The 24,092-nt window shown below is 35.9% G+C and overlaps 1 protein-coding gene and 1 long non-coding RNA gene across 2 annotated transcripts in view; one reads left to right on the top strand and one right to left on the bottom strand.

Annotated features, from left to right (window-relative positions):
- The window catches only part of dlp (dally-like), a 390,852-nt gene extending 377,089 nt beyond the window's left edge, over window positions 1-13,763 (top strand). The window contains exons 2-10 of the mRNA XM_067114476.1: window positions 890-1,048; window positions 1,396-1,630; window positions 2,278-2,434; window positions 2,643-2,808; window positions 3,126-3,256; window positions 3,658-3,828; window positions 4,780-4,883; window positions 8,926-9,065; window positions 11,881-13,763. Coding sequence (XP_066970577.1) covers window positions 890-1,048; window positions 1,396-1,630; window positions 2,278-2,434; window positions 2,643-2,808; window positions 3,126-3,256; window positions 3,658-3,828; window positions 4,780-4,883; window positions 8,926-9,065; window positions 11,881-12,341 — 1,724 coding nt within the window. The 3' untranslated portion in view covers window positions 12,342-13,763. The remainder of the gene's footprint in view (window positions 1-889; window positions 1,049-1,395; window positions 1,631-2,277; window positions 2,435-2,642; window positions 2,809-3,125; window positions 3,257-3,657; window positions 3,829-4,779; window positions 4,884-8,925; window positions 9,066-11,880) is intronic.
- LOC136844980 (uncharacterized) lies at window positions 9,278-23,750 on the bottom strand. The gene is made up of 2 exons (XR_010855025.1): window positions 23,638-23,750; window positions 9,278-11,287 (listed from the first exon to the last, which is right to left on the bottom strand). It is a non-coding gene; the product is annotated as an uncharacterized lncRNA (long non-coding RNA).
- Between the last annotated feature and the right edge of the window lie 342 nt (window positions 23,751-24,092).

Here is a 24,092-nt window from a genome sequence, read left to right as displayed (position 1 = left end):
TAGAGGCTTATGTATACAATTTGACCGCAGACTTTCAGTTCGCTTCTGTTTGTACTTGTATGTAAGTTTGACATTTAGCCCAGTAAAAGATTACATATTCGTTTGGTTTCTCAGTAGCTCTTCAGTGTAAATTGGAGATTTTTCTGACTTCGTCCACGGTAGTTAGAATTTTGTCAGCCTTTTGATAAATTCCATTTATTATCATTTAACTGAATAAAGCCGTAGTTTATTATTTTTCAGAATGTGCAGTCATATAGAACCAAGTTGATAGGTGGCAAGTGTAGCCTTTCTCAGAAAGACCTAAAATACTGAACCTCGGAATTCGATAGTTTAAAATTTCTCCTTTGGCCAGCATTAAGGTACTGTAAATTGATACAACTCTGACAAATATCCATTTCCGGTACACTTTGACAGTAATTGTGGCAGTTCAGTGTTCATAAATATCGATACAAAATCCACAAGAATTTCCCTCAGAAGCTTCTTTCTCAGTGAGTAAGCATTTTCTTTCATCTGCATATTCTGTATTATCTATCATAACACCATTTCTAAGTGTAGAAACTCCTCCAGGAGGTGTTAGATTTAAGTGCCCCTCTAACCCTGGGTGCAGCTCCCCACAGTCAACTAACTACAAGGTACTGCTTGGATCAGGAGACTGTGAGTTTTAAGGGATCATGCTCAAATTAGCCAGTCATTGTGAAGAAGGGAACCCAGCTGTATTTGCTGATGGACAAGCATTTAACCTCATAAATACCTTACCCACATATCTCCTTTATAAATTCGCCAGTAGACAGCAGCTGAAATATATAGTTAGGTCTCATATTGACCTAGTTTGTAAGTGCCGTAACAGTCATACAGTATTCTTTTCTAATTTCATTGCTTCCGTTTCCAGGTGACCACCTGAAGATGTGTCAGGGAGAGACAACCTGCTGCACTGACGTCATGGAGCGAAAACTGAGTGTCGAGAGTCGCCAGGAATTCGACAATAATCTTAAAAATCTTCTGAACCCTATGGCTAGTCTACTTGCTAAGAAAAATGTTAAATTAAATGGTTGGTTCCTGCAGTATTCTTCACTTTTGCTTAAGTTTTGGTATTGTAAATGCTTTGAGTCATGCATGAGAATTCTCAGCCCTTCTGTGTGATCAATGGGCAATATTTTTTTTAACCAAATGATGACTAAAGAATGACATTTCCCGTGATGCTTCAACTAATTGAGATAATGGTACACTTAACATTTCTAAATACTTTATATACATTTTTATTCATTTCCTTGGTCTATGTAAATTAAATACTTTACATTCTGTGTTCTTTGTGTGGGCTCATATTTTAGATTGTATGTTGATGCTTGTAGGGCATTTCCCGTGTTTTGTATTAGAATGTATTATTAATATTTGCAGACCTTTTCGGAAAGCTTTTGAACTTCAGCCGAAGAAGCTTTGATGAAATGTTCAGCAAGACCTATGGAATCATCTACCAGCAGAACGCCTACGTCTTCACGAATCTATACGACAACCTCGAGAAATACTTCAAGCATGGGGAACTGGACCTGAAGGACACAATGGACGATTTCTTCAAGATGCTTTACCAACGCATGTTCACCGTTTTCAACGCCCAGTATTCATTCACCCCCAAGTACGTTTCTGTGTACAGTATTGAATTAATAGCCGTTATGTTCTCTTCACATCTTTATCGCCTGTTTTTAAACATGCTCACCAGTGGCAGTACTGAAGCCTCAGGGAAACTATATGACCAAGCTTTTGCTGCCCTGGTGGGATTCGAACCCACGCACGAGAGAAAAACTGAGGTTATCACAAGAAGATTGTGTTCTCAGTGGCAAACCGGAAACACGTTCTTTTTAGTTCTTTCCAAATTATACCAATACATAATTCAGAGCATAAAGAACTTCCTGAGTAATGTAATGTAATGTTCTACTATGGTCAGAAATGTAATTTGATCATAAATTCTATGATTATGTTGACAGTATAAAGGCCATATTCTCTTACAGAGCCTCAGTTTATTGTTATTATTATTAGCCATGAAATTTAAAATGAAAATTTTGATCCCCTCATTTAGAGGGTAACTTTACTTCATCAAGATGATATATTCCTCTTCTTGAATTACTTAATGTTGATATGGAATAGATTAAATGAACTGAGACCTAGAATGAAAGCCAGCTTAGTAAACATTTTCTACCCAGAATTACTGAAAACATATTTTTATTTCAGGTGGACTTAGGTACTTTCTTCCCATATTTAATTATGGTATTTTGAACTTTGCAGGTACTTGCAGTGCGTTACTCAGCATATGGAGGCACTGCAGCCCTTTGGTGAAGTCCCAAAGAAATTAACGACGCAGATAAAACGAAGTTTTGTGGCATTACGGACATTTGTTCAAGGTCTTGCCACAGGGCGAGATGTGGTTAAGAATGTTCTCAAGGTTAGTCTCCCTCTTCATTTTGAGCTGGTAACTGATTTATCAAGGATGAATTATATAATACACATCAAGCATTTTTCCGTACCATTTTACCCTTATTGTTGGAACATCTTTTTTTAATAAGAATTTAGTATATAAATCTAAGTAAAATAAAATATTTGTTCTTGAATTACAAGGAAAGTTTGACTTGAGCCTATTTTATTTATTGCAGGAGAACCTTAGTAAGACTTGTGTACACGAGTTGATGAGGATGACCCATTGTCCTACCTGTGCGGGTCTCATGAATGTCCAAGCTTGTATGCCTTACTGCAGAGATGTTATTAATGTTTGCTTAGCACACCATCAACCTCTTGTTGCTCATTGGATTGCATATGTTGGTAGGTGAACTTTATTGTAAAAGCAGTTTTACAGGTGCTACAGTAATCTTTTCATTGCAGTTTGTATTTGAGAGGGGCCTATGGAAATTATATTCTAGGGCTATCACTAATGCTTTTGATAATGTAGTTTTATATAAAACAACTGGTTTGGAGAAATTTGTCATTGACAAGGGATTATTCAAAACCAATATTTAATGTATCATAATAACTACAATGAGATGTACGTGGTACTAAACTTTTCATTGCATATAGTACTGTACACTTATAAGTAATCGTTAATAAGTTAAAGGTGTATTTTACAATTTTTTTCTTTACAGATGCCATGGTGGATGTGGGTGACAGGTTGGAGAACCCCTTCAACATTGAAAATGTTGTGCAGCCAGTTAATTATAAGGTGTCTGATGCCATAATGAATTTCCAAGAAGCAGGTCATGAAATTTCAACCAAGGTACAGGACCTTAGAACCATTAAAAAGAAAAGACATGTTCCAAAGTTAGCTCTGATAGATTCTTTGGATTTTAAGAATAATCTCAGATTAAGTTTTAATGGGCTGTATAGCATTTACTAATCAGACAGAGAATAGTTTTTTTTTTTACTATATAGGAATTGTAACTTTAGATTCAGTTTCAAAAAAGCAAATATAGTATGAGTCATAGAGGAGTTAAGATTTGGTAAATTTCAAAGTACATCAATTGATTGTAAATGTTTTGAATAGTTATTTGTATACATCAATCATAATTGTATTGCCGTTACTCCATTTATGATTGTTTTCATTTTTGCTCTATACAGAGGATGCATAAGCTGGCCTTTAGCATTAATGCACTGACCCCTTTGTTGCTTTCTTTGCAGGTATTTCAAGGCTGTGGATCACCCCGACTAGGCCGCAACACAAGGGAGGTTGTCACAGGAGAGCTATCTCAAGAGTTTCTGGAGTTTTCCAACTCCCGCCAGGATGAAGATATCACCAGAGAAGCTGAGAGCATTTCTGTCAGCAGGCACATTCATGAAATCAAGACCAAGGTAGTTTCAAGCAAAGAATTTCCTTTTTCCTTCAAAATTAATGATAAAATTTGGTATAGTATTGTACATCAGTGTAATAATACTCTTGCCGTGCATTACAAAAGAATGCACATTCTTTTAAGTCTGTTAGCATATTTTTGACATATTTCACATTTCTTATGATATGGATGCATTATGGTATTTAGGAAATTTATTCTTTTAAATCATCCATGTAGACTGTAGAGCATAGTTTGTATGCTTTATAAGAATGGATGTGCAAAAATTTTATTGGAAGCCCTTACTATATAAAATGAAGGCTAGGTTTATTGTTCTTTGTTAAATCAGATCTCGGATCATCGTCAGTATCTGCAGCCTTTGTACTCGAATATAGTCTTGCATGAGGCAGCAAAGGATACAGTGGCTGAGAGAATGTTAATCCTAACATGTAATTCTTTAATCTGCCGAGATTTTTTTTTCCATATCACAGCTTTGAGAATCATGGCATGGAAGTAAGAAGAGAATAATTTTCAAGCATATATACCCACTATTCATCTTGTTACAAATCAGTTCAGTATTGTCAGTAAAATCAAAACAGATTTCGTTTTCAGAAGTTATGAGGCATAATTACAATATTATATTGGTAGAATGACCATTGTCAATGAATTTCACAGTTGGATGTGTTATTGTGTGACTCATTTCAAGGTATAATCCTCTTTTTTACTTGTCACATGGTGCCAGTAGATTTAAGGAAGAAGTAAGTCAAATAGTTTGAAGATTATGATGTATTTAACTCTAATGAATGTATGAGAAATAAGGGTATTACAGTAATTGGTTGTGATTTTTGTTATGCAGTAACCATGTTGTGCAAGATAAGTCATTGTGAGGTCTTTGTACAAAAAAACAAAATTCTTTAATCTGCAGCAGCATAATTGTTTTGTGAAAATTTTTCACAAAAACCCCATATTTTTACAGATAAAGAATTCTCGAGATTTTTGGACAGAGCTGCCAAATAAGATGTGTAAGGATGCCATGAGGCAGGACTCTTCTAATTGTTGGACTGGTGTAAAGCTTGGAAAGTAAGTATTAGTCTGATATGTGTACAGTATGAGTTATTTTAACCTCAAACTTTTCTGTTAGTGATGCAAAACAGAGAATTTGTTATATAGCTGACCTTTTAAAGCCGTACCTGACCTGAAAGCATCGATTTTGATTGAGATGACTTTTGATGCAAAATTCCAATTACTAAAACTTTTTATTCTTTGTATCCATAGGGATCTTGACTTCTGTTTAGAAATTGGAAGGGATCACTTGTATACAGTAAATGGGGTTTTCCAACAATGCAGAGATTATCATATTGTTATGTAATTTGTGGATATGGTGTGGTGAGATCTTTTCAAATGGCAATTTGAATGTAGATCACAAAGCCAATGACCCTCAGTACATAGCTTCTATTATAAAGAAGGCAGGAATTGCAAGAAAATATCTCTATGGGAAAGATAAATGAAGTAAATGATGTGAAAACTAGCACAATAAACATTAGAACAGTTGTAGAAATGAGTGGCAGAAGGTGAAGATGCTGTCAAGAAAAGCTACTAAAGGAGGTTAAATGCAAAGGGACGGGAAAAGTCATTAATGACAAGGAGAGATATAAATTTTTTTGAAATGGCCATGTGACAGGACAAAATGGAGGGCTTACTGGTCCAGCAGGTACAGTAAGAGTTGAATTAACACATAATAAAGGTTAAAATTATTTTAAAGAAAAATGATTGCATTCGTAGTGAATGTACCTCAGGCAGAGAGACCAGAAGAATAACAAGAACTTTGGGTGAGGTTATCAGATGCAGTGACAAAATTGCCACAGTCAGAGTAGAAAATAATAGTAGGAGACTTAAGTGCAGGAGGAGTGGAGTAGTTGGAACACATTGATTACATGGTGAGAGGCACAAACATCAAGGAAAATGATTACACCTCTTTAGGTGAGGCATGCCTAACATAACATAAACGGGTGTAAGATGAAGAAAATAAAGATGACGAAGGAGGTAATAAAAACTTGAAAACTGAATAATTCAGTCAAGAGTAGAAAGAAATGGCAAATCTAGTTTTAAATAAGTAGGTGTTGGAAACCATTTAAAGAATGCATACAGAAAGCATGACATGAGAGAGAGAGAGAGTCAAAATATACAAGGGCAGTTCCACAGGCAATTCCAGAGAAGAAAATCTTCAATCTCTGGCAGAGGATAGAGAGGTGTACAGGATGATGAGCAACGCTAAAAAGGTAGATGGCAAGGGCAAAGAAGATAAATTGGGAGAATTGAAATTAGAATCTTAAGACAGCAGAGATAAGAATGCAAGTATTCAAGATAAAGTTGTTTTAAGAAAAAATGGAAAAAGATATGAAAGGGCAAATGTGATGTCAAGAGGTTGGTTAAAGGCTGAGACCTCAAAACTGGATGGTTTGAACATGTAATGAGATGGGATGAAGAACAGTTGACTGGAAAAGGAAATCATGGAAAAGGGATCTAAAACCATATATTATGGTCATCATAGTAACGTTTAGTATTCTAGAAGTCCACTGAATTGAGGAATGAATAGAAACTGAAGGATGTTGAAGTGACAGAGGGATCAGTAGAAAAACCTATTTTTGGTAGCTACTGTTTGTCCTCAAATCAAAGCCATACAAGCCTCCAGTCACTCCTACAGGATCCCCTCCAACAACAGAAGAAAGGACATCGATAGCAGCAGCACCTTTTTTTTTTTTTTGAAGTGGACAAAGACACTCCTACCAGGGAAAAGGAAAATCAACTCCTGGACTGCATATTAAAGGCAAGGGAAGAGGTGGGGCCCAATAGGACTTGCATGGTCGAGGTCATCATCTTCAGTATCACATACAGTGGAAGTCCTCCCCTTGGGGAAGCAGTATAATTTTAAATGGGCTAGGGTAGAGGTGGTCTCACCCTCCCCCTCCTCTAAAGGAGAAAAAAAAAAAAAAAAAAAAGAAAACTTGACCCCTCTTACAAGGGGGCCATAGAGAAAGACATGTTTATTTGCCACCATTTTTTAGTGTCCCCAAGAAGGATTCATCCAAATGAAGGGTGATCCTTGACTGTTAAGTGTGAACAAACACATTGTTTGCATCACTTTGTCTATATACTATCCTTACTTATTTCATGGGAGCTCAAGATAGAAGAAACTTAACTGGTGGCCTACCTAGATGATTGGCTAATCTGAGGAGCCACAGAAGAGGTCAAGAAAGCCCATCAGGGTGAACAGGAAAACCACAAGCTGATCAGGAATAACAGTTGATTTGTTTTAAAGTAACTGGAGACCCAATCATTGATGAGCTGATCTTAAATGGAAGCATGAAAAAGGAAGTATTGGGATTAAAATAGTGAAAGAGTAGTACAGCAGTATATACAAAGAAGAAAGGGTTGCACTCAAATATGAGAAGTATACAGAGAAGTGTAATGGCATAAAATTGTTCAAGCATGCTATGGAAATATTGGAGAAGGTACTGGAGGAAAAGCTATGAAAAATTGTCGGTTTTGTTTCAAGCTACCAGATTAAGTAACAAGAAGGCAGTCTATAAGGAGGCTGCTACAGTGAAATTGCATGTGAAAAGGAAGAAATAATGCCACATTTGATGAAGTACCAAGACAATTAATGTGAATTTCAAAAGCCATGATTTTACATTACCATTGTTGTACACAAGATCTAGATAGTTGAGTGTTGATGTCTTCAAGGATCACATCATAGTCCTTTGTTGTAGCAGTATACGTATAGGAAGTTCTAGGTGAGGCAGATGGCCTACTTTAAACAGCACTATCTGAGGAAGATGTCATGAAATATTTAAAAGGTGGAAGAGTGGAATATTGTGCAGAAGTCTGAAAATCACTGCAGTAAAATGGTGACTGAAAAGAAAGCAAATGAAATCAGGAAAGTGGCTGTATGGATGCTGTTGGAGTGTTAGAAGTAAACTTGATTCTCTGCATTGAAGATAACAAAGTCTTACAAGAAATATTCAGATTTCCTTATATGAATGCACTGAGAGATTTTCAGTACCTGAAATGTGTAAGGGCAAATGTGGGAGAGAGGGAGGAGCACAATGATTGCTATTTTGAATCAGTTTAATGGGACTGCTGTCAGTAACCTAGACTCCCAAAAGGCTTACCATGGTTATTGAAGTAAAAATTGGAAAAAAGTAAAGTTAAACAGCCAAGTAATAGGAAGAGACCTGAAGGGAACAGGTGAATGTAAAAGGATGAAAGCAATGCTGCTGGGGCCAGTGGGATGCTTCAGATCCTTCAGTACCATTTACAGTGTGCCACGTAAGGCACACTACTAAGTGGGCATGTTTTTAGAGGAGGAAAGGGAAGAATGTTTGCTACCATGGAGACAAACTGGACTGTGAAACATGTACAGAGAGGGCAGTAAGAAACAGAATAACAGCAGCTTGGATGAATTAAAGAGATTTAAAGATTGATGATAATTGGCGTATCCCATTTGTATATACAATAGAGCAAAAATTTATGAAGGTACTTCTTGTAGTAACTCTTCACATTATATCAAGTGTTTTCCACTATGAAGACGTTTCTGTTGTACCATTGGACATTCCCACCATGGAAACCCTTTTCTGTCTTACCACTGGCATTCTCACCTGGATATCTGCACGTTAACACTCCACCAGGTTGAACAAATTGATCATGTCTATATATTTTCAACTGTTCTAGTGTATTCAGTGATATATGTTGTTTTCATCAGTAGTCCCAAAGAAGTACTTTCTTTGCATACAGTGCACTATTGTTTGCCTAAGAATTTTTTTTATCTTTCAATTACAGGTCAGCTCATATACTGTAGATGTTTACATATACACATTTTAGCACCATCACATATATTAAACATTTATCAGTTTATCCTTAATAAACATTTCATAATGGCATCTAACACTTGTTACTTTACAGTATATCACAGAGTAATTTTATGAAATATTAATAACTGTGATCTGCTCTTGCATATTATCTTTTGTCATTTTTTAATGTGCCTCATTTCATATGTATAACTTCTGGGGTGTTAGTCCTTTTAGGATAGAATCTCACTTTAATTTATCTCTATTATCAACAGATATGATGCCAAACCAAGTTTGAATGGCACTAAGGCAACACCAAGCTCTGAAATGAATGTCCAAATTATGAGGCTGAAGGTCATAACAAGCAAGCTTCGAGAGGCGTACAATGGACGAGATGTGTCTTGGATTGATGATGGTAAATATTGATTTATATTCTCATTAAAAATTATTTCCAAAAGTTTTCCTCTTACTCACATACCAATCACAGGGCATTTTTAATACAGTATTATCTAGTCCAACACCTCTGACCTACTTTATCAGTACAGTAGCATGCATAAATACAAAAGATTTTCAAAAACTCCCCTTTATCTCAAGAAGTGTTCAGAAATTAATAATCAAACAAAATTCTGACCACAGATGTTGGCTTTGTTCAACATTTATTGGATATCCCTTTAAAATATAATAATCAGAAGATAACACAAATTATGAGAAATGCATGATATATGAAATGTAATACCCCACATATAAACAAAATACATTAAATTACAATTTAAAGAAAATCGAATATAAAATTTTCGCTTCCCTGCAAATTATTTTACCATTCAAAGTCCTGAAAACCTACCACATTTCATGATGAAACTGGTGGAGATAATCATTCAACTGGATTTTAGATTAAGTTGTAGGAAACCTAGATTCCTGTCAGGTATTGGTACATATTCATCTGCTGCACCAAGGAATTTCAGTGAACCTCTGAAATCCCACTTTCTCCTACAATAATGTCCTAACAAAAACAAGTTAGCTGTAACAGTCCTAACAAAAATAAGCTAACTGTAACAGTTAGGCCTAAATTATATACAATATCTTAAACCTTTATTGATTATATATCATTTAGATTTATTTCATATTAGCAAACAAGAAACATCACCAGTTCGTCACAGCAGTGGCTCCTTTTCATTTGGAAGGTGTTGCATTTTGCCATGATTTAGAGTCTGTAACAAGAATGTAGAGCATCACATTTGGCTTCAGTTATATGGGTATTGTAATTGAGAAATCATGAGCAGCACTCTCAAGCTGTAGTGTCATAGGTTTCATATTCAGTGGGAAGCCCATTATCTTAATTTAGGGCTGGGCACAGTTTGAGAGGGGAGACAGTCTTGCTCTCATTTTAGAGTTTCCATAGTTGTAGGTAAGGAGACTTCATTCTAGACTTAGTTTTGTTGACTGTATACAATTAAAGCAAGTTGATGTTGTCCCGAGAAATCTTTTCAGATTTTCATTATGCTCAACTTTATTTCCTCCTGTAAAGATGGCAATGTCCAAGTATATAATGTATTAACGAGACTTTGATCCTCAACAAATGAGTCAGTGGCATATGAAAATTTGCCATGCCATTAGCGACATCAGAATGCAGTCATAGTATAAATGGTTTGTTGTTATTTTTTGATATACTTGATAGTATGCAGTCTTATGAAGGTTAAACTCGTCCTTCACAGTGACAACCTGCCTTGCTAAGGAGATGACTTTGCATCTGTAAATTCACCTCTGCCAACAGATTATCATCTGATGCAATATTACAGTGATCAGCAACATACAGTGATGCAACTTAGCCAAGTTTGGTTCACACTTCACTTTATATTCTGCTAACAGTCAAGGAGCGACTAAATTTTCAATACCCAAGCTATTAATTTGGTCTTAGGATCTTAAACCTAAGCTCAGGTTTAGGCCACCTTATAGGATGGTATATGCTTAATACTGTTTTGGAATGTGCCTGTGTGGGGTAGCAGCACCAATAGTAGTACATAACACTCTCTCTCTCTCTCTCTCTGTGCCTAATAATAGCATTGATCAAATAGAAGCTTACAAATGAAGGGGTAGTGTCATTTTCATGTCACATTGGGAAAATCATTTGTAAGCAGAGCAGGAATTTATTGTGTGGTGGCTACCACAGAATACAAAACACAAGAAATCTTTGAAGTGTGGCACTGGACTGAAGTCCATTTACAAAGACATCCCAAACCTCCAACGAGTTACAATTCTCAGAGAAATTCATCCATTGTTTCTGATTTCAGTTACCATCTTGTGGCTAAGAGATAGCATGGAAAAATTAATTTTTTTTTTTTTTCTTATAGAGACAAATTACCATAGACATCAATGACAGTGTGGAATAGTAATATGCTCAAACACCAAAGAAGGGATGTATTAGAATGCTTGGTGTGTTTTCCCCAGTTGTCGGTGAAATTCTTGAAAATATTCTTACAATGCTTGCATTCCTTGCCAACATCAGCAACGCTTGGAACAATATTGAACTTGTTGGCACAGAGGATATATTCCATCTTAGTAATTTTGTGAATCTTAAAAAATCTTGAACAGGAGTGATGACTGTTCAACTTGAATTTGAGAGCAACATACATTAGTAGTCTGAAAATTAATAACAAATTATTAAAAACTGATGCATAAAAAGTAGTGTAATTAACATGGAAAATTTAATGTTGAACACCTTTTCCTTTTCAAGAATTTCAAAAAAATTTTTTTACCAGAAGCAGATGTGCTATTTTTGTTTAAAGTCCTTTATTACTGTGGAACAGATGATTTACATTGCTATTAAGAACAGCCATCGTACATCACACACAACATTATATATACAGTACTGTTTTGAATTAGGAACTCCTGCTTTAGTAATCATTGATCAGGAATGATGAAGTTTTAGGATGATAATAGAGTAGTTAGTACTCTCTTGTGCACAAAATTATTGTCTTTGCATGTAATGGTTTGTATCTTTTTAAATTTGTGAAATGTTTGTTATACACTCAAGAAATTAACAGATAATTTTTGTTTGAAACTCTGTTGGTACTCTATCTGAACTTAGTTTCACTATTTTACATGTTTTTTTATATGGTGTTGAGGTGTACACACTTGTAATAGTGTATAATCTATTCCCTAAGAATACTTAAAGTACATGAAAATGGAGAAGTTCTCACAGACTCATGCTAATTGATTCCTGAAATTTTCAGAATCCTGGCTGAACAATGGTGGTAAACAAGATGAAGAGGCTGTAAGCAGGGAGGAAGGGAGTGGTAGTGGATCATCCTTTCCCCACTCTCCAGGCCACTATCCTCCAGATGACGAAGATGGGTATGCAAATTCAGATAGTTATGCTGGTTCTGGAGCTGATGGTTACGATATAAGTACAAGTGAAGGATCAGGTGATTATGGTTCTGGAGATGGATGGAGAAAAGAAGTCTACGAAGATGTTCCCATCAAAGTGAGAGGAAAGGATCGTGGATCAGCACCACCAATGTATGATCCACATAGCCCAAGTGGTGGAAGACCTCGAAATCCTAAGCCTGAGGCACCTCATGGTGGACCAGAGCAACCTCCATCTGCAGCTGCCAAAGAGAGTATGTCACTATACCGTGCCATAACAATTTACATGTTGCCAGCCTTCATCATGTTCCTGGGCTCTATTGCATAAGCCTTTACGCATGACAGAAGCTCAAAACATCCTGGCAGAAGAAAGGCCAGGTTAGAATCAGGGATTGGTGTGGGTCTTAAAACTTGATAGGAATGCCTTCAGGAAAAGATTTAGTGCAACTGAAGACCTGTGGAAATTCATTGTAATTTTGATTGCCAATAGAGTGAAGTCTTGAAGTTAAGTAACCTCTTATAATTTGTGGCTACTACTGACCATAGCACAAGAAAAAATGCCACAACTTTGAATCAAAGGCATTCAAATCATACCAATGTATATTGACTTGTGGGATGCATAAATGCTCCATGAATTACCTTCAAAATACGGAATGAAATGGAAAATCAGATTTAAGATGAGGATGGAAAATCAGATTTAAGATGAGGATGCTCCATTTTGATAGGAGAAAGAGAGAGAGAGACATCTTTTGTGCTAATCATTGGTTGGTGTGTGACTGAAGAGTTTCATGGAAGGGAAAGTGTTATTATGAATTCCTTCAGACACTTAACATTTGGAGGTGTAACATACGCCCCATACCATGAAAATGTGACAAGTGTGTGCCATGATTGTGAAGTTGCATAGCATTACTCACTTTTTTTTTTTACAGTATTTATTAACGTACAGTAAATCTACTGAAAGCTTAAAGCCATATGTAATTATCTTTTTACCTCTGTATACTGCTTTTACTAATGTTATGTTTTATCATCACCATTGTATTTACTGATGAAATTTTTAAGTAATGATTGTTGTTGGGTTTTCTCATTCTTTGGCGGACAGGATTTCAGTTTTTTCATTCATCCCTCTAAAATGTAATGCATGTGATCCTTTTATTATTTGCTGTGATAGGTAACTGCATCAAAATTCTGGTCTGCAATCAAAACCTTAGCCGTCCAGGCACAAAATCTATAGACGATACTACCATCATGATTTGAAATGTTTTTACATTAATTTGGTCCAGCCATGAAGTGCATATGGTGCACTCATTTTATGTATGAATGTTTCATGCCCTGCATCGTATGTGTTTGCCATTTTCTTAGAGTAAAGAAACTGTAGAATCATCTTACATCATTACATGTCATGCTATGTCCGTGTAAATGTTTTCATCATCATTGTGGGAAACCATATTGTGGTTTGTGGTTATATATATATATATATACGTATTCTTTTCATATAGGCCGTGAATCGTGTGAATGCATAATAATCACCAGTCAGTTAACATAATAGCTTCTTCAATGTCATTCTAAAAGATGAAAGTCAAATTAAATAACCCATTCTGTAGTTGTTTCTTTTGTGGCTAAAAGGTTTGTGCAGCACAGGCTGTTATGTTGTTTGCTGTTAATACATTGTAATTGTACAGCATAGTCTGTTAATTACTACCAAGATAGGCTAGGAACAGCAATAAGACTGTAAAAAAAAAAAAAAGAAAAATAAGCATACTGTTAGTAAAGCCTAAAATAAATCCTGTTCCATATCCCAAGTGTAAGTTGGGTTTATGCAGGAGAGGTTAATGAAAACGTTACTAAAGCAGACATCTACGTCCCATGCCCTGTGTTTCTGATGACTCTAATGTCTTGGTACTGATAAACTTAAGACTTATTTAACTGTATTTTCTCCAATAGTACATGAAAGATGATCTCATGAGCTTAAAGTGTCTCTACCTCCTGCTCTATTCCAAAATAATACAGATTTTAATTGTGAGCTTGAAAGATACTGAATGTTCCTCCAGAGATGGAGCGTAATTAATGTTCACATGTAAATGACAAAAACTGAAAATGTGGAAAAGGAATATTCAGTTAAAATAAGCTCAAGTACTTGCCACATATCTATGCTTTATCAATAGAAAACAAAATGACTGGAGAATTAGCTCAAGTTTATATGGAAGTATTTTGTAGTTTTCTGATAATGAATTATACAGGCTCAGTGCACAGTAGAATGGACTGCCCTTGTAAAAATCCTACTTGAGTCACAAACTCTTACCTATTTGAGAGATGGTAATTTTCTTTTAGCAAATTATACTTTATACTCTACTGATTAAGGCAGATATTGTCATTTGTAACAGAAAGTGATATTATCCTAGTGAAAATGTTGAAAGTATCAATCGACTCCTGTAATTAATTTGGCTATACGTTGACGATGTGTTGTACAATGTAGATTGTTTTATATTTTTTATAGGTTACCTGCCTTATATCATTTATCATGGAGTCATGTCTGTACTTAGAAAACTCATTTGTTCTGTCATTCTAAAGAACTGGTGTACTCTACCTGTACTGTATGCATTTTTTTTTTTATAAAGGTATTCCACTGTCCTATTTCTCTCCTGTAGTGTTCCCTTTGGAGATGAAGTGCTTGAGTGATTGCCTTCTTGTATTCTATTTCAAGCCTATGCAAATTTAGTTTTTTTTTCTTGTTATAGGCCTCTATGATTTCTAAATATGGTAATATGGAAATCATATTTACTGTTTGACTTTTTGATTGCTAAATTGCAATTATAACAGATGGTTTTGTCTGATAGCAAGATTTTGCATCTTTGAAAACAATTCAGAAAACAACAAAAATGTAATCATCATTGGTATCTGAATTTTAGATGGTTGGGTGCTAATTAGCATTGTCATTAGTACAGTATAACAATATTACTTAATATATATATATATATATTAGAAAATTTAAATTTCAAGATTTCTCCTTCCATTTTTAACAATGTTAATACCAAGAAATCTGTCACCAGCAAAATGCACTTTTTCAACCCCTTTAGGTAATCTAAAAATTGTCATCTTGGTTGAAAGGCCTGAGGAAATAGACAAATGGATGTTTTAATTTTTTTTTATGTTCCCTTACTATACTCAGGGTGTACCTACTTACTTGATTCCGTTGTACTTTGGTTTACAGGTACTGTTCTTTCCAGTTGAGTAGTCAACATTTCTTCCACTTATAGTGTGTTCCAAAGAAATTTTTTTTATAGACTACTTCTAAAAATGGATAGGTGTAATATATATCAGAGGGAATTTTTTTCAAAGACCTGTCATTCTGATCTTAAATAAATTCTTATATTACTTAAAAATGAAATTGTATTCACCATAGCTCAGCTTTGAATTTCCTCTTCTCTTCAATTATGAGTACTGTATATCCCTTTGTATAGTCAATTTCCCTTAAATAAGATATTGAAAATATTGTAATTATGTAGTGACTGAGCTCGATGACCGAATTTCCAAAGCAGTTAAATATTGTTTTCATAATAGCGACCTTACCTCTGTTCTGATAAATTTCCATTGCTGGATAGAAAGATTTTATGGGGCTTGTAATTTCCCTGAAATGGAAAATGAAAGTGTTTAATGTTATTTAATCCCATATCCAGATGGTATATTATGGTTAAAAGCTTTCTATTGAAAAATATAATAGCTTGAATGACCTTGAAGTCAGTCGTATAAATATTCACTTTGGAGTAATAATGCATTTAAATATTTTGCATTTATGTCGTGACGTGTAAATTTATAGACTGTAACAACCTGTATCAATCATCTGGCACTGTACGAAATTCCACTCTGTAGAGATGTCTGTACAGAGATATTTTGTTATTTTATTGTACATAATACATAATGCAAAAATCCGGTGTGTATTTATATACCTGAGCTGGAAGGTTTATATTTTGTGATACAAAAACATTCCTGTAATACATAACTACCAAAAAATGTCTCCATATAAGCAGAAAGAGTATTCTGACAGTACGCTGTTATCAAATACATGTTTCCTACTGCCCCCCTCCCCCCCCAACTATACATGAAAGCTTTCCAAGAGATGTAATGTTGAAGATGCCATCATGGTTCTTGAAAAGGTAAGACAGATGATAGATAATAGCAATTTTATCAAAACAAGATGTATTTATTGAAAAGTCTGTGGTCTTTAGTATTTGCTGAAAAGTCTGTGGTCTTTAGGGCCACATATTTAACATGCCTAAAAACCAGGTAAGTGTAGGCTGATAGACTTACTTACTTTATGCACATCTCTATATGATGGTCTACAGTTATACCAAATTAGACTGCAATCCCTACAACACAATAAGCTCTGATGATATAGCAAGCATGACACATAAGTAAAATATGAAAAAAACTTATTCACCCTAGCTTTGTCAGTATAAGACTAATTACAAACTAATTAAAAACCTACATGTACTGGAACATACATATAAAAAATGTCAATACCATATAAAATATGCTTCCAAATACTGCCTCCATCTTCAAAGCACATATATCTGCAGTTAAAGCTGTTACAATAATAAGATACATACATTACAAATAGTTGCCCATGTGAATCTTAATTTGGCACAGAAGTACTTCAAATTATTTGAAAATTTGTTGTGCCACAGTTTTATCTTCAAATAATCAAAAGTACTACACATGATAAAACTGATAGATATATGCTCATGTAGATATTAAAGCTTGAAGTATCATACCCTCTGAGCCACGAATGAAATGACACTTCAGAGAGAAAAACAACTATAACAGAATCATATGTGGAACAATCATATTGCATGTACTGTAATAATATGTTGCACATCATACAAAAGGAACAGAGCCATGAAAGAATCAACACTCAAAATAAGGAATTCTCAAGTCCTCCAGATATTAAAATGTGAGAAGCAGTGTCTTGATGGGTGTTCTACGACCACCTGAACATTAAGACATTTTCCTCTATCTTGTTGCAACTGGGGCTAAAGTAATAACTATACAAAAGAAAGAAAGATGATTTAGAGAAAAGGTAAGAGGAGTCATTGATTTATTGTCTATGACACAATCTTGTCTAGAAGGGAAATGAAGGAAGAAGCTTCACAAATTTGAGGATGACAAAGTTATGGTTGATGGAAAATTGAGAACTGGCAGGATGCAATTCTATCGTATTTGGATAGAAGAATAATATTAACAGAAAACCGAGTGTTCTCGTTTTATGTTTTAATCTGTCGAACTCCTGCTGGCGCGGAAGTAAAAGCTACATAATGGAGAGGTAAGGTTCATTTCCAAAAAAGGAAAGTAAAGTTCCAAATACTTTAGCAATAATAAAGTACAGGTAATATTAATTTGGAGGATTTGAATGGTAACCTTTCTCTGGGATTGGCTGGACCAAAGCATGTTTGCATGGAGGAGAATAAATGCAAATTAAAATATGGGCAAAAAATATGGAAAAACATGCAAGCAAGTATGCCTGCTAAATCCATAAGGAACAGGATTGGAGTAACATTCAAACCAGATACCTTGGTAATCTTTAAAGATGCATGAGCATTACAGCTTTTAAGTAGAGAACAGAGGGAAGGGTATATGATTAAGACAGGGAGGATCAAAAGCACTGAAATCGCTGCGAGATGACTTACCTACAAATGAAAGCCAAAGCATGACCTTTTGACAAGCAGAACAAGCTATATATTTATCATGATGGAAGAGATAAGAAAAGTTAGCCGCGCAGATATTAGGAACTTATTGGCAAAGGACCAGAAATTTGGTTCAATCAAAGATGGGATCTGGATGTCTGATTCCCTCTCAGTATGAAAAGATTTTTCGCTGCAAAGCACAGTGGTACAGTGATTCTTAGATGTACAGGAGGCATGGGTAGCAACAGAGGAGAGAGGACAAGAATGAATTTTGTGCCCTTTCTCCTGAAACATAAGCCTTTCTTACCAAGGTTAAAACCTCAGATACCAATACAACCCCTCTATGAAAACTAAAGGATACACTGGATAAATGCTCATGTCTGCACAACAGGGCCTCTCAAAGTACAAAAGCTAGTATTCAATGAAGGGAATTTGTGGGGGAGAGGTGAAGACTGAAGTACTGTTGTAGAGGAAATAAGTGACCCAAAAATACAAAAAGGGGATGGAATTTTAATACTGTACAATAGTTAAAGGGGTTTAATATAAAATACATCAAGAATGTTGGATACATAGGGTTAGTGATTCAAAGACCCAAAATGGCTGCCCTCTCATTAACTACCACCAGCCACATATTTCATTAATTAGGAACTGACATTCCCACACAGTTTACATTGAAAATTTTGAAAACATTGGAAATCCTACTGATAACCCACTCCGACCATAAGGGGTGCCACTAAAAAGTTTGGTCTTTGGCCACGTATCCCCAGTTTATGTGTTTATGTAAGTGATATATTTGGGAGATCATTCCGCACACATTACAGTATGAAATAGGTACTAGACTTAAGTTCCAATTTCTAATGTTAACACCACAGGGTCAAAATAAAGGGATAACTAAATAAAATTTCCAGGGAACATGACAACTGCCTGTTATTCTAAGGCCACAGCCCTCTACAAACATTATCCTTCTGCCCGGAATCTTAATAGGAAGCAATTTTACAAGACTACCTGTCGTTGGAAGAGTTTGAGATAAAAACAGTGATCATGAATGTAGAATCCATGGTTAGATGATCAAGAACATGCGTAGGAATACAGGATAATTTGTTCCATATCAACAGAAAAAGAAAATGCACAGGCTCTGTGTGTGTGTGCTGCGCACGCGTTGTGTGTGTAATTGAACCACTCAGTATGCAAGTCCCCTTAGTACAGAACCTCAGTATGTGGGTGAGAAAATGGAAAAGACTCATGATAAGAGCTGAGATAGTTGAAAAGTGAAGCAAAGCTGCTGCAACTGGGAAAATACTATCAAATAGATCACAAATTACAAGTCTACCTATGGTAAGGTAAAAATTACAGTCCGCACAGACCCATGTTTATAACAAAAGTGTGAGTGAAGCTATAAAAAGAGATTTGAAAAGGATCAGGGTAACCATCCCTGGGTTCTAGAGCAAAGATAAGAGGATGTTAAAGCTAAGTGATGCTCCACACAGAAAAGTTGGTGGTCAGGCCCTAAACATTAAAAAAAATTAATAAAAAACATGCCATCCTATCATGGGAAAATTTACAAAAATAAGTTCCAGAAATCTTTGAATGAGTGAATGAAATCTGGGACTTATGGCCTGGCACTATGGCAAGGGAGTCCACTCAGCTCCATCACGGCAGAGTAGAGAAGAATGAGCTTTCATTCCAATATCTGTACATTTAAAATATTAATAAAAAGTTTAAATATAGTTAAAACAGATTACTTTTAAATCTCAGCATGGGATTTCAGGGGAAGGCCATACTTTCTCTTGCTGATAAATGGGGAGCAGGACACCATGATGTGCTCACCCAACAGAAATCTGTTATAAAAGGCACAATCTGGTGCAGCACTACCATTTAAAATGCATAACAATGAGTGAGGGCAGTATGCATGATCCTTAATCAGGTTAAAACAACTTCAACCTTCCAGATGCTATAAAAACTTGCAGGCAAGAGGCTAATATAATCCCTAAAGCTTTAATATTTTTATTATTGGCACAGAATAAAATGGGAGCCTTGATGGCTCAGTCGGTGGCAGCAGCCTAGGACAAGGCATTCCCCTTACTATTCAAAATGAAATCAAATAATGGTCAAATGTGGCGCGGGTTCAAATCAACTTTTGGGAGACTAACACCAGACCAGTACAGATCTTTTGGCTAAGGACACTTTGCTATCTGTTTTTGTAGACACCCCAGGATTATGAAATAAAAGTATTAAAGTAATCAACGGATAGGTTGCTGAAAGCAAATGGGTGTTACAGACTAATACAAGGATGGTTAACCACTCCAACATCTTCTAAAAAGTATTTTTGCAAAGTTCAGACACCTCAAATCTTTCTTTTTAATATAAAAAGAACTGTCGACCTTAATCTAACTAATACGCTAATCAGTTCTCCTGTCGCTGCCGGGAGAAAGGGAGCTGGGGTTGGTTTCGGCACGATACATGTTTTTTGGGACATTGAGCTACCTTGGGATCTAGCGATGTCAGGCAGGGCGTTGCCGATCGAGGTTTCGTAGATTGTGTGCTGTGATTGCGCCTTACCATCCAACGTCAAATCAAAGTCCTTCAAAAGTGTGACTGAAGGCATCTGGTAAGGTTGACCCCATATAAAAATGGGAAAAAGCATATTAAAACGAAGAAGAATTGGCACAAAATAGGGGAAACCCTCCTAAGCTTTTGGATAAAGGGGCTGTTGTTAAAAAGAGAAAGAAAAGGAGGAAGAAAGTATTTAGTGAATTTTAAGAAACGAGGGAATGAGAGGCAGGAGTAGATTCTCAAGGGAAGGAATAGAGGGAAAATGCAAGATACTCTTTTAGTCATAGTATATGACAAGGCATTTTCCCCTTACTATTCAAAATGAGCTCAAATCAAATAATGTTGTCATATCTATTGGAAAGCCAAGTAATTTAGCTATACAGGATTCAACCTTTTGGAGACTAACACATCAAACACCATTTTCTAACTATGAACAATCCATAAACAGCTACATATGATCTTTGTAAAGTGTACTAAGTGACTGTACTTGTTGATGTGCACTTGTTCTGTTTTTGGTGGGTTTTGTTAAAAACTGAGGTGGCTGATGTCTGCCCGCCATATTGAACTGAGTATGAAATAAAGTATTAAGGGACACTGAGTCCTCTTTGTCTAACTGCCCAAGGTCATAACAACCTTTATGAAGATCACAATGTTTCTGGAATCTGGAATTACCATCTCATGAGTGGGTGTTCTTTGAGAAGGATTTTGAACACAAGGAAATTTCAGGTATAATCTAAGGTAGGATATAAGGATGGTTAACTTTCAGGATTTTCTGCATCTAATGAGACAAATCATTAACTTGCTCATTTAAGTATTTTTGCAAAGTTCTATATGATCTTGTCCCACCAAATCCATGAGTCACCAGTTTCTTTTTAATATATTGAAAGAAGGGTTACTGAGGCAGACTTAATCGTATACTAATACTACAGACCAAACAATCAAGTGTTAATTCATTACTGTCGACACCCATGAACGGGGAGTTCGTCTGTTTTTTTGGGATAGGTGCAGTTCTAAACAGACCAGACCACACTCTAAGGCCTACATTACGTAAACACCGAGTTCCTTTAGTTTAGTTTTACACAGAAGAGTATATTATATCTGACAGCCATACCCAAGCTGGGACCTACACAGTGAATCATACAACCAAAGTAATGATTCTCATCTGCTCGTAAATAATGACTAAATGCAAATTTTGAAATATTTTCATTTGACAAAATAATGTTCTTCAAAGTTATCAGTGGATACTACTACAAAACAATTACATAGAGTAAATTGTGCAGCAATGTCTCAGGTGTTGAAAATTTACAGCCATGCTCACCATCTCATTCAATGATGGCAGTGATTGACTTTTGCAAATACATACAGGCTAATGTTGCATCCCTTCTTGTACAGTAGATTGCCAAGTTACAAAAAAAAAATACTCTCACATGGAATTAACCCCTCTTGAATAAAAGGTCCATTTGTACAACTGGTGGATTATGCCCTATTGCCAAGCAATATCACTGGCCATCTCAGGATCAAAGAAAATCCCAATGTTTGCAAGGCCATACTGGGGAAGAAGGTGGAGGAAGCAACGCACCTTACCTCATTACACTTAAGCACTGGCTATGCCCACTTTTGAAGTTTTCAACTTTGTTGGGCAAATATCCAAAGATAAGCATTCTGGCAGCAAAGACTTTGAAAAAGGTCAATACAGTACAATGGTTTTGTTGCGCCCACCTAGTTTCTGAAATGAATAAAGGGAAAGTATCTCATGAAAATTTTTTCTGAGAAGCCATAGAGGTCTCTCCTGATTTATCCCCTGGTGTTGATGGATCTAGAAGACTAATTGCTTCAATATTTCCTTCTGGAAATATGAGAATAGTAAAGCTACCCAAGTATCACTGCCTACCTAACAAGGATATTCATACCGCAGCATTTAACATTCCAGGGAAGCATGATGCTGATCTTCCCTAGAAGAGTTTCACAGGCTCTTATGAAGTTAGATCATCGTTCTCTGTACAAAACAACTGTCATTACTTTTTCGTAAAATCATTTCCCTTATCAGAAATTTCCAGAAATCAATTATCTTAACCTTGCATTCAAAATCTGCTTTCTTTTCCTCATGCAATACTTACAAAATGCTAAATCTGCCAGAGCAGTCTGCAATAGTAAAGTATGCTCCAGAGTAGTTATGGTCAAGTGTAACTGCAAGCTTAATCCTTTTCAATAAGCCATAAGATTTCATGATATTTAAGAAAGTTTCATGTCCTAATGACTGGCATAAATGTGCAATACAGTACACAAAAATTTTCATTACCACAACCCCCAAAACTGTAGATTTTTTACTTGGATTCGAGCCATCTAAAATTATGCAGGGGTCACCATCACAGCCAAAGGAGAGCCAGCAGATCAAAGGGAAGTGGATTTGTTATTGAAATGATCCAAGTTAAGAAAATGTAAAGATAACTGCTTGACATTATTAAGAATATAGCACTATTTGATCAGATAATTCACATTTTCCACAACTACAACAGTTAATCACTTCCAAAATATTCCACTGCATACCTTACCCATACTGGATAACACCCAAGCAGATAAGAGGGTAGCAAAGGTGTAAGCTAAACCCACTTGTTAAGACTACGACCATGTAAACATGGAATCATCCTTAACCAAAGGATTGGCTCTCCTGGACTCTAGTGGGCCAACCTTGAGGACTGTACTGTCAAAGAGACCCAAATCATCTTCGGGGTGCCTGATGTCACCCAAAACTCTTAAATGTTTGAATGCAAACCGCTTCCCAACCACAATACCTTTTATTCATAGGATATAACCATTGAATTCTGACTAACATGGAAATATCCACGCATGGTTCTTATTTAGCTGGTAAAAAAAAGGGGACACGATGCTAACTTCTCCTCACCTAACCTAACCTGCAGAGAGGCTTCACTCAATCACCTTTCCCTCCTTACCTTAGGGCAACACATACACAGTAAACAATATCATACCCTACAAGGCATTCCCACGGGTCATAATTCCTGGCATTGCCTCAAATGGCCTGGGATGTGCTCAAGGTAATTCAGTTTTAAACAAGAATCCTAGCCTACCATACCCTACAATACTAGATTAAGTATATCTTAGTTTAACCTGAATGGTAATCACCAAAAATAAATTCCTCTGATTCTTCATTGGCCGTTCGGAGATTCGAACGCTGGGCCAGCAGCGTGCTAGCCGAAAGCTCTCACCCAACCCTCCAACGAAAAACTAGGCTTGGTCATGTGGGCAAATTAGCCAAAGAGTTTAAGGCTTATGAGTATACCTTAACATAGGATTCTTCAATACTACCTATTGCAATGATCAATACATACCAAGGACAATGGAAAAAACAGAGATACTTTTATAACGGTTTCTTACCTCTGTGAGTAAACATTACCAACCACGCAATAAGAAACGTTGCGGTTCGTCTCGTGAACCTTTGACACTGAGTTCCGTAACGTTTGATTGACATCAACCTTATTACATTATTCGTATAAACAACTAAAGGGTCCCCAATTGACGACGAAATTTTTTACTTTCGGTACAAAAGTAGTAGTAATATATAATAATAATAATAATAATAATAATAATAATAATAATAATAATAATAATAATAATAATAAAACATCATTTTAATTTTAGTCACGTACCCCACTAGTAAACAGTAACAAAGCCTCACGAAATCAAACGAACTGGGGGAAAAATTGAAGTCTCATCCTTACGTAACAGGTAAACCAATGTGAATAATGTTTTATGTCCAGTACTGCTGTTCGCAACCGATCTTGTTGGAAAGAAGGTGGTATCCCTGGGTGTGACTATGAGTCATAACAGTA

Source organism: Macrobrachium rosenbergii, chromosome 13 (assembly GCF_040412425.1).
Source record: "Macrobrachium rosenbergii isolate ZJJX-2024 chromosome 13, ASM4041242v1, whole genome shotgun sequence".
NCBI lineage: Eukaryota > Metazoa > Arthropoda > Malacostraca > Decapoda > Palaemonidae > Macrobrachium > Macrobrachium rosenbergii.
Note: the sequence above shows the minus strand (reverse complement) of the source record. Positions and strands in the feature narration are given on the sequence as shown.